The sequence below is a fragment of the Manduca sexta genome, chromosome 9 (genome assembly GCF_014839805.1).
Source record: "Manduca sexta isolate Smith_Timp_Sample1 chromosome 9, JHU_Msex_v1.0, whole genome shotgun sequence".
Lineage (NCBI taxonomy): Eukaryota > Metazoa > Arthropoda > Insecta > Lepidoptera > Sphingidae > Manduca > Manduca sexta.
Genome location: NC_051123.1, coordinates 2583717 through 2598709, shown reverse-complemented (window position 1 = coordinate 2598709; position 14993 = coordinate 2583717). Strand labels below are relative to the sequence as shown.

The window sequence follows — 14993 nt, the reverse complement described above, 5'->3', positions numbered from 1 at the left end:
AGCGGTTTCGATGGACGCGATAAGGCTATGGTTCTGTAATCTTTCATCTTTGAAGTTGATAGCGAGACTCACTCAAAAATACTTACTACTGCACTTGAGTGTATTAAGCGCTTTAAGTGTAGCTATTGATCTTCATTATAAAACGGAAATAATCAGATTATTATAAGCTTCTTCTTGCACTCGATTTTATTCCATCATAATGTGGACGCAATATATTGTGTCAAGGATATTACAGAAAGAATTTGACTTTGTTTTTGTAATAAATCGTAAAAACCCACACAAAAGGTTACCTGAACTGGGATGCGAATCCAGGATTTCCCAGTATAGCTCAAAGCACCCTTCGCTAGTCCAAAGACTATTTTTAAACCGTGTTAATTCGTTTATGGATTTTTGACTCATCGCCGAACTTCCTTATACAGAATCACTCATCCTCCTAGAATTGATACCTCGGAAGAATCGCACAATATTATGTTCTTAGAAGACATCCTTTAATATTTTGAACTATAATTTAATAACTGTTGTTGCTCGCAACTTCTCCCGCGAGTAAACCTGGAGCAACAATTCAACACTATGCTTTTCTAACATAAAAGTAACGTATCTGTTCCCGGTTTCTTCGTTTACTTCCAAACATGGTGGTAGGATATATTTAATATCCGCCCGCAATCCGGATACCGACTACCGTATAAAACGTGTATCATGTTTGCAAGTATGTCGCGTTCTGGGATCAGCCTGTGTATATCCAGTATTAAACACATCGGCATCGTAGTATAGACTGGCATGGGATCACCTGTCTGTACTCCACTTTCCATCAGTAGAGTCACTGTACTGGCCATATATAAAAGCACACAAACATATTTATAATATTAGTGATAGTGATATTTGGGTTTTTCTGCTCAGTATCAGCTCGGAGTCTAGAATTTATGCCCGATATGGCGATAGGCTCGCCCTCTATCACATCATAGGACGGAACACACTTCGAAAAGTGGGTGACCTGGTTGCGCCTCTGCATACGCCTTCGGGGATAAATGCGTGGTGTTGTGTGTGTGTGTGTGTGTGCGTGCTTGCGTGCTTGCGTGCGTGCGTGCGTGCGTGCGTGCATGCGTGCGTGCGTTTACCATTGCGTGGGTGCAATATCTATAAATACATTCATCAAAATTATAAATGTTTGAAATATGTCTGCAGCACCCATTCTGTTGGATTCCCAGACTGAATAAACTATTTCTCACAAAGCGTAAAGCCTTATTCTAAACGTGGGAGTTTTGAAGATAAAAATATCTTAATTCTTCTGAGATTAGCGTTTTTTAATGCTTTAATATTGCGAGGTGCGGATTAAGAATGAAAAATGAGTTGGTGTTTCGGAATAAAAATTGTGGAGACTGCGCTAACAAACAAAAGATTTCAAGGAAAAATTATTGTCTTATTTAAAATGCTTTATTCTTGATAAAAGAGACAGTCATCTGGCCGTAACAGTCGGCACCGATCTTATAAATATCCAAAAATAATGTGATAAAACCTGGTTATGTAGATTGTGATTTTTATTTTACATTTTAGCCTGGGGGATCACGACTCCCACATGTTGGCTGCGCAGCCGTGCCCGAGCATCAACAGAGATTTTATTATATTTATGGCCGAATGAATTCGCTTCTTACTCTTTTGAAGATCATTTTAAAGATAAACTTAACGCTGCGTAAGAAAGAATCGTAAATAGATTATATTTCTCCAAGTGAATGAAGGGACAAAGAGATTCGATTCGCATTCATAAACTTGGATTCTAGTTAATCCTATTATCATACACTTCTATTTTAAAATCCTTTCATAATATGTTTGAAAGACTGATAGACCAAGTTCTGGATTAACAGGCTACTTGTTCTGGAAATATAGTCAGTGCGATGAAGATGCCGGTAACAGACTTTAATGCGAGCGAAGCCGCGAGCAATACCTTACAAAATAAACATTACACACACACGTTTGTCCCCGAAATCAGAGGTGCGACCAGCACGTGCTTTTCACCGTGTGTATTCCATCACAAAAATATTTGGCTTCCACTCTCCGGGCTGATACTACGGAGAAAACCAAATATCATTTTGACGATCCCGGATCCAAACCCGAGGCCTCACTTTAAAAACAAACATCTTGGATCCTGAACACCTACAAAGCATTTGAATCTAAATAAATCAAAAATTAAATTATTGAGGTTTAAAAAGAAACAACGAATAATATCCATGTGCTTCGAGAATTTAGACCCTTTGTACTCTCCTAATTTAAGATTAATATAAAAGAATTAAAATGCTGGTCTGTAAGGTCAATCCCATATAAATGAACTTCGGTTAATTTGCTAATGTAGACAACACAGTTTAACTGTTTTGACCTTTAGACAAAACCGCAGACAATAGCTAGTATAATTTACTCTGAGACCTCGCGTTAAAGTGTCTACATGCTAAGATAATGTACCCTTTGTAATTAAGACAATACAAATAATTTTGAAGAGTATTACAAGTTTTAAAAGATAGATATTTTTATAATATACTACAAGCATTCAATAAGTAAACAATTATTGTCGTGTTTTCTTTTTTTTTATTGTCATTTACTAACATACTTTACCACCGACTATGTCAACTCTGATTGCATCAATATAAACTTAATTGCTTCCTCGATGCTATCGACTAACAAAATACCATTGTAACTTTATTAAGCCTGTTAAATGTTAAATAAAAAATAAAGATTGCTTTTTGTTTATTAAATTGTTTTATGCAATGTACGGATCTTTGCTTGTCTCTTTTTATACAGCTGTATGGCGGGACGAGCAAGCTGCTCATTTGACTTGGAAACGTTTCGATTAAAGCGAGCAGTAGGTCTGCAGAACTTAAATTACCAAGCTCTAATGGTTTCTTATGTTAATGTCTTACATTGTGAATGTAAGACATTGAATTAAACTATTTTTATGATTTTGTTGCAATTTTTATGTATTATAATTTTCTCTCGACGTTTCGAAGACTTTGCAGCCTTGTCGAGGGAGGAGTGAGGTGTTTGTCATACGAAAAGTCAAAGTTACAATATCTACCTACATTTTACAATTATACAAAATTAACAATACAAAAATAAAGGTCCAAAGAAATTATAATATACATATAAAAAACTGAGATAAAATCCGAAAAATAGTTTTACTTCAATTCCAAGCTCTGCTAAGCACTGAACACTCGTCTGAAATATATTAGGGGTTATACCTCCTTATACCCAGTATTACACTGGTTGCATTGTCGTTCAAACTGGACCACAGCAGTGCCTTCACTGTGCTTGATGACAGATATAGACAATATAAGACACGTTTTTTTTTTCTATAATATCTACCTCCATGGTTTTGGTTTGTTACCATTTTTTTTGTTACGTTATATTTAATTCCAAATCTACTGCTGAAATTGCCAATGAGGGCAGACTCGTAGGGACTTAACAAATTCGTATGTTCTATCATCCCTAATATTCTAAGTTTGGAAACTCGTGACGTCTATAAATCTACATAATCAAAATAGTTTCGACGTTCGTAATTGCGAGACCAGACATCGGTTTAAGGCCCTTTAGCAAAATTTTGACTCGCAAGTTTTCGTAGCAATATATTACGCAAGATCTTGCGGAAGCGCTTACTTGCGACAATATTTTAATAATTGCAACCTTTAAAATCTCCTGAGGTGAACTTTATAATGTTAACACCGTGTTTGAAATAACATCACAGAAATAGACAGTGCCTACTAAAACAGACTCTCGTATTTTCATACAAGTCGTTTTTAGGCAATTCTCTCGAGCTGCCTAGAAAACTCAGTGCCTCTATACTTTTGATCACGTAATATTTGGATTTTAAACTGATTTTTAAGTAGATGGTGGTTTGGATCTCTTCATTGATTTAGGAATTTTCCTAGTGGCAAATTTTCGCCCTCTAGCCAGATGATCGGACTCTGTGGTATACTTTGGGAGAGGCCTATATCGAGCAGTGGACTGCAATGGGCTGATAATGATGATGATAGCGGCAAAGTCTTCGCACATGAGCAAAGCCGCCACTAACAATGTATGAGAAAAAGTGAATCAGAAAAAATATTCCGTTTCGGTAAAACAGGAGAAGATACTCTACTAAAAATGCAATATGACCAAAGACGAATAGAAGCATTTCAAAAACTAGTACGTGAAGTTACCTCAAAACAATTTTGTTAACGAAACACTTTTATTGTTTAACAGAATGAAGGATTTTGGACTCAATGAGATTGATTTATTATTACGTCTTCTAGTGTTCAATAAGTCGCAGTAATCATTGTAAGTCGATGTGACCGCAGTACATATTACCTGTCCTGTACAGCATTATCCTCTAGGGACCTCCAAGGTCCATAACTCATGACGGGTGTTCGATCACGAACCCACTTCAAAATTACTTTCTGAGCTACTCGTATTTATAGGGATGTTAATGTGGAAGTTTGCTAAGTTTGCTAAGGATGTTGTTTAGAACATTAAGATATCATTGGGTTTGTTCAGAATTAGATGTTTGTTACAGATAAGCCGAGTATTACAATTATTTTTATTATAGGAACGTTTTTCACGTCTTTGATTGTGGGAGCAATTGAGATAAAACTATTTTTCGGATTTTATCGTTGTAATTTCTTTTTAATGATTTGGTTCCGACGTTTCGAAGACTGCAGCCTTCGTGATCTCGATTGGATTGAGGTGTTCGTCATCCGAAAAGCCAAAGTTGCAATATTTAGCTACATTTTAGAAATACAAAAAAAAATCTAGCTGTTGCCGGTCCGATCTACGCGAAATGAGCTCACAGTGTCTTGAAATCATTCTGCAAAGACCCAACCATCTTTGAATAGTTTTATTTCAATGTCTAACATTCGCGTAAACATAAGAAATCATTATTTGGGAGTAATATTTTTTTATCTATTGACGAATAAATGTACCTGACTCCTCTTTTAGACTTTAACTATTTCAATGTATAAATAAATAAAAGCAGTCGGCCTTAAAAATCTATTACTTCTCTTAAAAAGTGTATCGCGGTGTCTCTGTTGTGGACGAAGAATGAGAATAACAATTACATAAAATACAATAAAACTATTACAAAGTTACAAGGTGCTATCAATTACCGACCATGTTTCGCTTTTTGCCCTATCTAGACATATATGCAGATAAAGCTGTAGAGAACAATCTCGAACTTGGAGGCATTCAGTAAGCCTTAATTAATAATCCTGTGACTACGGGAACTTATATAGGACAAGGTTATACCGGCGGCGCAAGTTAAAAATAGTATAACTACAAACTTGGCTTTATTTAGATTACTGTGATAGCTAAATAGTACACAGTCCGTCATTTATTTGGAAGTTATAGACGGTGGAATGGAAGTAAATGAGTTTTAGATTCTAAAAAATGCACTCGAATGATCCTGAGTTGGGATTTATGCATGAGATAGATGTCTTCAATTGTTATGTATACTGGATACAAGCTCGGCGAAGTGTCCACTAGTTTCACTTCTACTTAATCTATGGAGGATAAAAGCATGAGTTCTCGTTATAAACCTTCACATCTATGAGTATGAGTATGGAACGTAAGCATGGAATAGAATATACAGTGTGTGAGCAAGACGAAAGAGAGAAGAGTGTATGACAGTCAAAGTTTGGAATTGGCTAGGTATGCACAAAAGGCCGAAGATATAATAAAAGTAGGGATTATTCTGAAACTATTTTATTTTACTGGCGGTAGGTCTCTCATATATAAGAATCCACCTGAGTAAGTATTGCCGCAAGGTCTATATCTGCCGCCAAGAGCAGTGTGTAGTCACTGTTGGGTGCCGTTTTGAAGGACATTGTAGCCAGTTTAACTACTGGATATAATAAGACTTAACATCTCATCTCTCAGGACGCCGAGCGCAATGGAATACCAAACAATACTTTGTAATTCAAGGCGTTGGATTGTGTTTCTACTGTTTATGGGCGGTCATATCGCTTACTATCAGGCGAACGGAAAGCTCGACTCGTCATTCAAAGAAATATTTTTTTTTTAAATCAATTCCAAATCTAATTCAGCATGACGAACGTAGTGCACTACCACGAATTTCATTCAAATTCCAGAAGAACATTCACAAAAGAACTTTTATTTTCATCAAAACCTTTTACGTAAAAAAAAAACATCCTCGCTAGTAAAATACAATTAAACTGACTCCCACCATTCCAGGCTATCTACCTACCCCGCTACCGGCGACCGCACCAGTCTCCTGCGCTGCCACGAGGCCAAGTCCGCGGAGTGCAGTCAAGGCTCGCCGCGACCGCGCCGCGTCCCGCGCGAGTCGAGGCGCGTCTCCCTCGCACAGGCGTCAGGATATGTGCAGCTCAACCAGTACAGATTGCTGGAGCCTATAGGGCAGGTACGTTTTATTGTACAGGCAAGGGACAATGACCCCACTGCACGTAATGATAAGTGGAATACGGTCTACATTATGTATCGATTTACTAGAGATGATTATTCGTCGCCAGTCGACACAATGACGGCCTCTTCAAAAGGATGTATACTGTCTGATTCCGGTACGTGATAAATGGAATAAAGTATAAAGCTTTACCGTGTTCGCATGAACTGTATGTAGTGCAACATAAGTTATGTTGATGATTGTAAGCAATGAAGGCTTTTAAAGTAATAGACATTATTTTTTATGTATAATATACATACATTTAAAAATAGGTACATAAATTATAATACCAGGCTCTGTATTATATACTGCCCACGCACGTGTTGGGGAACTTCACATACAAACGAAAGTATTAATGAAAATTTCTCAAATATGCTGGTTTCCTCACGATGTTTTCCTTCATTAAAACGAACAATCATTTATAAACAATGCACAAATATCGAATATTCGAAACGTGAGAAGTGTGTGCGTTGGTTTTGGAACCTGCGTCCATTCGTCTCGACAGACCATCGCGTTCCTAACTAGGCTCTAGCACACATATTTTAATAATTTGTTCGGATTATTCGACTATATTATATATTATATTATTCCAGAAGGGAAGTTTGTGACGCCTGTCGAGACACGCCGCTGCCCGTGCTCTTTAAAAAATATAATGTATCAAATTTCATCTCCTTATAGTTGCGGTACATATGAGCGACGATTTGGACAGTCTTCAAAGAGTTCCGAGTGACAGTTAACAAGTTTTTCACTTTAAAATAATGTGTTAATTTTAATAAAACAAAATGGAGCAAAAGTAATTGTCAAACATGTCAATGGCTGCCATTTTGTAAATAGTAAAACAATTCTTCCTTTTCATTATATCAACAGCTAAAAACCCAGCCTGACACTGTTGTAAATCGTACTCGATTCTAGAAGTATCCGATTAGATTAGCTTGGTCCCTGCTCAGCCAATTAACCTCGATGCTAATACCAAATGCAGTTACAGTATTCGCGCGTGCACGAGTTTTTGTGTCCATTAGCGCGTAATATATACGATTAGTAGCCTTTTACGTTTGTTTGTTAGTTGGGAATGTTTTGAGATAATTGGCTTTTATTTAGCTACTAGTCTTTGATAACGGCAGCGTTTGCGAGTAATAGAATATTTTTTTTTATGAGTTTTCTTTCAAAAAGTTTACATGTGATCCACAAAACGTCTTGTATGGCTTTCATAGAAATAGAAAGTCTACAATCATCCAAATATCTAAACGACTTCGCGGACTTTCAATTTTTTACTACAAATAATAATAGTAATAATAGTAATAATAGAATATAGGCTTAGTAAGCATTAAGATTAGATCAAAAGTCCAAAGATTGTAGAATTCCGAATAATAATAATATTTCGACGGACTAATATTCCTTTGCTTTCTCTGTAAATATTAATAAGTCGAACTACGATGTTTAGTACCAAGAAATTCAACACAGAGTAAAAGTCACAAGTTTCAGAAACTCCGTCCAATCACTTCGTGACTCAACTCAATATAGAGGTCCCCAATAGTTGAATAGGGACTCGCTTTGACAGCATTTCAGTAGTTTTATTCAAGAAACGCTTTCAGTATGAAAGGGCTAATATCCCTCAGTAGGTTTGTATTGTAAGTTGCTGAGAAATCATGATTTCTATTTTCGCTTACTATGGAGGTAACGTGTTATTTTTCTTTGGTAAATTACTTTTCATTATAATTTCACAATAATTGAACGACGTATCTACATTATCTTAGATATTTTAACCTAGAGATTCACTAATAACTGGTCTACCAAGGACAATGTGCCGGTTAAAAACCTCTCGTGGATAGAGAAATATGGAAGTTAGATCCAGGGTACGGAGAGCATCTCCGGTTGCTACCAGAATAATATTTACAAAATGCGATTTTTTGGTTGTTTCAGGGTTCATACGGTATAGTCAAGTTAGCATACAACGAAGAAGATGATACGCATTATGTAAGTTTAATTCAGATTTAAAATTAAAATCTTTTACGGAGTTTATCGCTGTTTTAATAATTTACTTTTCTTCCGACGTTTCGAAGACTTTGCAGCCTTCATGGTCACGGGGGGCCGTTTGATTCAGTTTTGTTTTTATAGAAGGATGGCAACTAGGCAACTACCTGTTGGCGAGCTATCACCAATTAAGCATCATTCACAGGAGAGTCGTCAATGCCAAACTGCCTTTTAAAAAAGTGGCATAGATTTGACAGACCCAACTATGCTGATGGGCAGAAACTCCTTATAAACCTAACTACCCAATAAAACCTAATAAAATATGTTATCTCCCACTTACAAAGTTCAGAGACTAAATTGAAACTAAGCAACAGCGTAAGTTCTCCTTTATTATTTCTGTTTTCTTAACGCGCGTTATTTAAGTTAGAACTAAGTTATTTTATATTCAATTCTAACAGCATCGATGCGAAAAAACTGAATGGAATGATACTATATCAGTACATTTTAAGTTTACTGTTCTATGGCTACGCAATTATTCCAAGTTTACACGCGTCCAATGTTTATGCTGCTGAGTTTTAATTCCAAATACGCTCACCGAAGCGCTGTCCGAATTTTCAAACAAAAAATTACTTAAACCAAACCATAACTTAACGTATACCTAAACGTTCGTGGTAAGGGTATCAAAATTAAACAGATGTTATTAAAAATGAGTGTGTTTATTACTATTTGATCACAGGCAATGAAGATCTTATCAAAACGCAAGCTGATGAAAAGAGCTGGACTATTCGGAAGAACTCCTCCTAGAAGACCAGGGCCTGGACCGCCACCAGACCCCCTACAGAGAGTATATAGAGAGATAGCAGTGCTTAAGAAACTCGACCATCCTAATGTAGTTAAATTAGTAGAGGTAATCACAATTTTACAATTTTTTCAACCTACTTAAAAAAGGAGGTTCAATTTATGTGATCACATGCTAGCAAGCAAACGGAAGAACTTGATAAGTGATTACCTTTCTTTGTAATCAACCACAATATTAATATAACCTCAAATCCATTGCTTTTGTGGTGAAACTTGGAAATGGTATAAAAATATTTTTTATATCTCAAAAAATAGTAAATTCTCATGCATAGAAAGAAATACATAATAAAAAATTCACTAGGCGCATGTTAGTACTGAACCCTTCATAATTCTTCGTGATGGTGATTAACAAATATTAACTGGTGGAAACTAATCAGGTGCTGGACGACCCTGCAGAAGACCAGCTGTACCTGGTATTCCAGCTGTTGGAAGGCGGACCTGTGATAGACATCCCAACCGACAACCCGCTCAACGAGGAGCTCGCCAGGAGATACTTCAGAGACGCCCTGCTAGGGGTAGAGTATCGTAAGTATTTTATATGCAATTAGTTCCAGAAGGAGTTGAAGTGGAGAAACAATGGAAATAATTAGAGGGACGAAAGAACTACTACCATTCGTCTCTTTCTAGACATAAATGGTTAAATCTGTGTCGTCGATGGTTTCAATTGTGATAGACTAGAGAATGACAGTCGTGTTCACAAACAATACGATGAAGTCGCGCGGTACGCTCAAACGCACAGTTTCGACAATTTCATTGTTCCCTTTGACTTTGTTCAGCTTTGTTTATCTGTCAGCCAACTGAAGTAAAGTTGTTTGTCAATATAAGCCAATCTCTGGTCCCAAGCCTACGCACTGCGAACATGGACATAGCTTAAGGGGGGCAAGTGTGAGCAGTTCACATTGTAGATAAATCCTTGCGCTTAAAGAGGTCTCGTGAGGTACAACCCTTTCGTATTTCAGCCTTTGACATTAGAGAAACATTTTTTTTTCTCGTGCCCAATAAAAAAAAGTAGATAAGCTATGCCAATGAGTGTGTAAGCTGTCATGCTGAAAGCATTAAGGAACATACTTATCACAGCATTGCTCCGTACTAAGATAACTAACGTTTGTAAATACGGGTTTGAGACGACGAATATCTTGTCATTAATTGCGTACTTTATCTATAAGTATTGTAACTCATTTTTACTGCAACCTTTCAAGGTAACATCAGCGTAGGATGTTAACTTAAAAATAGCGGTCACGTCGTGTTTAAACAAGATCCAATTTAAATCTAAACTCATAGACCTCAACGGACAAGTAAGTATTCCAACTAATTCCGTAACTGAGTTGGTACATTATTGACACGTGACGCGCGGATTGGACAGATCGACCGGCTTATCCGGATTTATTTATAGAGTGCAGAGGTCGGCCGGGCCGGTGGAATATGCATGCCGTGTGGACGATGAAAAATAGAATTTATATCGATATTGAAATGTTTTTTTAGATTGGTGTTCGTTTTATTCATTGCTGTTTTTATTTTACGGTATCTTGTATGAATCTGTGTGGATAGCACTTTTATCTATTTTAATTGGTAACTGCAAGAAAGTATTTAGGTGTTAGCTGTCGTATATAAAGCCCTGAGTCGGGCTAATTGGTATTGAGTTGTGGTAGAGAGTCTGGAATTTATGCCCGATATGGCGATAGACTCGCCCCCTATCATATGGGACGGCCCTGATTGCACTTCTGCCTACCACTTCAGGGATAAAGGCGTGATGTGTGTGTCGTATTCAATAGTCCTCAGTAGGTACCATAACAATGCCTTTTTTTGCCGTTAAGCAATGTTGTACAAGTACTATCATATTTGAAAGACAATGATGGAGAAACTCACACCCCATCAATCCGATGTCATTTAAAAGTTAATATTTAAGCTATTCAATTCATCCTACATAAATAAACGAAAGAAAATATTTTAGGAAATTTTCAAATTTATGTAACCGTTTGAATAATTTTAATTAGCTCGAGGGAAGGCAGCTCGGGGAGTCGTTAATTGGCATGTTTAAATATTCTATATAAATTCTCTGCAGCACAGCGAATGTTAACATGTTATGTGAATTCTATCAATTTTTGTAGGTCAAGATTATTAAGAATTATATTTGCCTAATGCCTACTCTCTTCTATTAGAAATAACAAAGTAGTAATAATTACTATTAAACAATCATTACTAGGCAAGTAGCTTCCTCGTCTCGTCAAATATTATTTAAAAAGAAAACATACGACCCATTGAAAGCCAGTATAAGTTACTTGCTTTTGCTCGTGGCTTTGGCCACGCCAAGGAGTTTTACGGGATAAAAGTCCCGCTATATATTTTCCTTGGAAAAAAAGTAGCCTATAACCTTTCCAGGGTCTTAAACTATCTCCATACCAAATTTTATAAAAATCCGTTCAGCTGAGTTTTAGAAAATCGATAACATACAGACAGACAAAAAAGGGGACTTTGTTTTACAATTTGTATAGATGTATATATACACACACACATCATCACGCATTTATCCCCGAAGGGGTATGCAGAGGTGCAACCAAGGCACCCACTTTTCGCCGAGTGTGTTCCGTCCCAGGATGTGATAGGGGGCGAGCCTATCGCCATATCGGGCACAAATTCCAGACTCCGGGCTAATATTGAGCAGAAAAACCCAAATATCACTTTGCCCGACCCGGGATTCGAACCCAGGACCTCAGAGCGCTGCCGTACCGCGCATGCAGTACAACTACGCCACCGAGGCAGTCGATGTAGATGTATATATAAATGCATATATACTGTGACTAAAGCAGCACAGGATATAGGCAAAGTTAAAAAAACGTATTATTTAAACATCTGAAATCACTCGTTCCAAAACTTCTGTTGTTCGGAACGCAAACACTACTAAATCAGTTTTGTTGAAATATGCTCTCCTTTGAAGCATAATATTGTCTAATTTATAAATTAAATCAGTCCGATTCTAGCGTCGATGCAACTAAGCTTTACAGTTATGCAAATATTGGTACGATCCCCAAATATTTGTGCAGTCTGGACTAATCTAACTATTGTGGTAGAATATCTTTCTAATATTTAGATATAGTTGGAGAGCTGAGATATTTTCGGGAAGGTATTTGAAGCAATGACAAACGTTGTTAAAAGATTACTCTATATACCTGAATAATATAATGCATTAAAGCGGACATAGTCTATAGATTCTGCTTCTTTTGTAATTGTTTATGAGTAAAAAAATCACTTAACAGACGACTCTTTAATGGAGTTACAAAATTTAAAAAACTTATAAACCAACTGCCCCAATTCTCCCCAGTGCACTACCAACGGATAGCCCACCGTGACATCAAGCCAGCGAACCTGCTGCTAGGAGATGGGCGGGTGCAGGTGGCAGACCTGGGCGCGTGCGGGGAGCTGGCGGGCGCGGGCAGACTCACGGGCGCCGTCGGCACGCCCGCCTTCCGCGCGCCCGAGGCTTCCGCCGGCGCTGACAAATATAATGGAGAGGTGAGGATATTCTTCAGGTTTTGGCAATCCACTGCTGAACATACCTGGCCTTCGCTAAAGATCAGACCACTGTTAGATACGTGCATCAAGCGAGTTCCTGCGATCTTTACGAGGTATCAATAGTAAAGGCAATTTTAGTTGTTAAATAAGAATATAATATAATGGAGAAGTAATGGTTATGAAGAATGTACAAAAAGTTAAGCCATAGTTGTCCACGTAAGTATGTTACGTCTCAGGATCAACCTGTTTATATCCGGTTTTAAACAGACCGGCATAACTGTGTCGATTGGCGAGAAATACTCGGCAATAGATATTTTATCTAGAATCCACTCTATTTACCATCAAATGCCGTGCAGTAAATGTTCAATAAAACGAAGAAACATGCCACTCGCACGTTGCAAGAACTTATGTAGCTAATTTGTTAAATGCATAAAAACCAGAGCAGAAACATTACGTACAGAGATGCAATCTTTTGTTGGCTGACATTTTAAATGCACTTATCATCGGATGTAACTTTGGATAAAATGAATTTTGATGAGTTTGATTTTATTCTTTAAATTATAAATGCGGAGATTTGTGGAAATATTAATGGTTTATTCGAAATACACAGTTCAACAGATTTTAATGAAATTTGGCACGCAAATAATATCCTAATTTAACGTACATACAAGAAATGATTTTTCAGAAAAGTATGTACTGTGCCTTTAATACGGGAAAAAGTCTAACACCTAATTATAATCTTCAAATATTAACACAAATTATATTGTTTCTGTAGGCAGCAGACATCTGGTCTCTAGGCATCACGCTTTACGCGATGGTGACGGGCAGAGTGCCGTGGGTGGCGAGCTCCTCAATAGACCTGCAGAGGAAGGTGGTCAACGAACCGCTGTCGTACCCCGCAAGACACCAGCCCTCGAAGGCGTTGAAACATCTGCTCAGCAAGATGTTGGACAAGGACCCTAGCAAGAGAGCTACCATGCAGGAGATAAAGGTAATAAAAATAATACTAATTATACTGCGAGTTTGATATAGTTTTTAATGTCCATGGGCACTAAGGACGGTTATAGCAATTTTGATATCTACATAAATGTGTTATTGGTGATGATGTCTACAATAAAGTGGTAGACTTCTTATATGTAGGTCTCTGGTATTTAAGAAGGCCCGCTTTATATATATTGTTGCCAGACTGTATGAGAACCCAGGTGACATTTTACACATTATGGATATTATAGCAGAAGCAATTACTGATGATATTTTTTCAATCGAGATCCTGCTTATCTGATCCTAAGTAATCACTGTTACGTCACTTTTTTACTCGTAATGATTAGAATGTGAAAAAATCATCACCAATTAAATAAATTTACGATTCAAATACTAGCTATTTCTCAAGAAGAAACTTTCCTCATCTAGGACGACGACTGGGTGACAGCAGGCGGTAAGGAGCCACTACCTTCAGAGCAGGAGAACTGCCGGCTCGTGGAGGTGACGGAGGAGGACATGGCGCGCGTCGTCACCTCAATACCGAACCTCTCCACGCTCATACTCATCAAGACCATGCTCAAGAAACACAGCTTTCAGGTAATTTTAGACTTTGTTTTATCGTAAACAAAAGTTATTTTTGATGAAACCGTCGTCTGTGAAATGAGTCTTCTATCATCATTAGTGATATTTAAAAATATTTGAATAGAAGCTATTGTATACTGTCCCACTACTGGGCACGGACCTCGTCTACTACTTAAAGGATTGAGGCCTTAGTTCACAACGCTGGTCTAGTACGGGTTGATTTCACATATCTTTGAAATCGTTATGGAGAATTCTCGGCAAATAAGTGTGATGATTTAGATGGTTACGATATATAAAAACCAACTCCAACTCAGAATTTCATATTTCCACAGTAATGGCAAGATAATAGAAATAATTGTGAAAAAGTTACGGCCTACGAGATAGAAAATAAATCCTAGGTTTCAAAGAGATTTTCTAGATCCTATCGCTTCATTGTATCTTATACATTCTTTGTGTTGGTTTAGAACCCGTTCCTCCGAAGCAGAGAAGGAAGTACGGCGCGGAGGGAATCTGGTAGCGGAAAGGGAGAGGCCGACAAGACGTCTCCCGGTATCAAGCGAGGAGGTCTGGCTCGAGCCGGCAGGTCACTCTCTGCACCTGGCAACTATCTTACTGACAGGTATGACGAGTTTTGAAGGGCTTAGTCTTTGAACAA

General features: G+C 37.6%; 1 protein-coding gene across 1 annotated transcript in view; it reads left to right on the top strand.

Moving 5' to 3' along the window:
- LOC115448919 (calcium/calmodulin-dependent protein kinase kinase 1) overlaps positions 1 to 14993 on the top strand; it is an 89009-nt gene that overhangs the window by 68339 nt on the left and 5677 nt on the right. The window contains exons 3-10 of the mRNA XM_037437004.1: positions 6208 to 6397; positions 8357 to 8410; positions 9144 to 9314; positions 9643 to 9790; positions 12585 to 12775; positions 13551 to 13766; positions 14186 to 14353; positions 14803 to 14957. Coding sequence (XP_037292901.1) covers positions 6208 to 6397; positions 8357 to 8410; positions 9144 to 9314; positions 9643 to 9790; positions 12585 to 12775; positions 13551 to 13766; positions 14186 to 14353; positions 14803 to 14957 — 1293 coding nt within the window. The remainder of the gene's footprint in view (positions 1 to 6207; positions 6398 to 8356; positions 8411 to 9143; positions 9315 to 9642; positions 9791 to 12584; positions 12776 to 13550; positions 13767 to 14185; positions 14354 to 14802; positions 14958 to 14993) is intronic.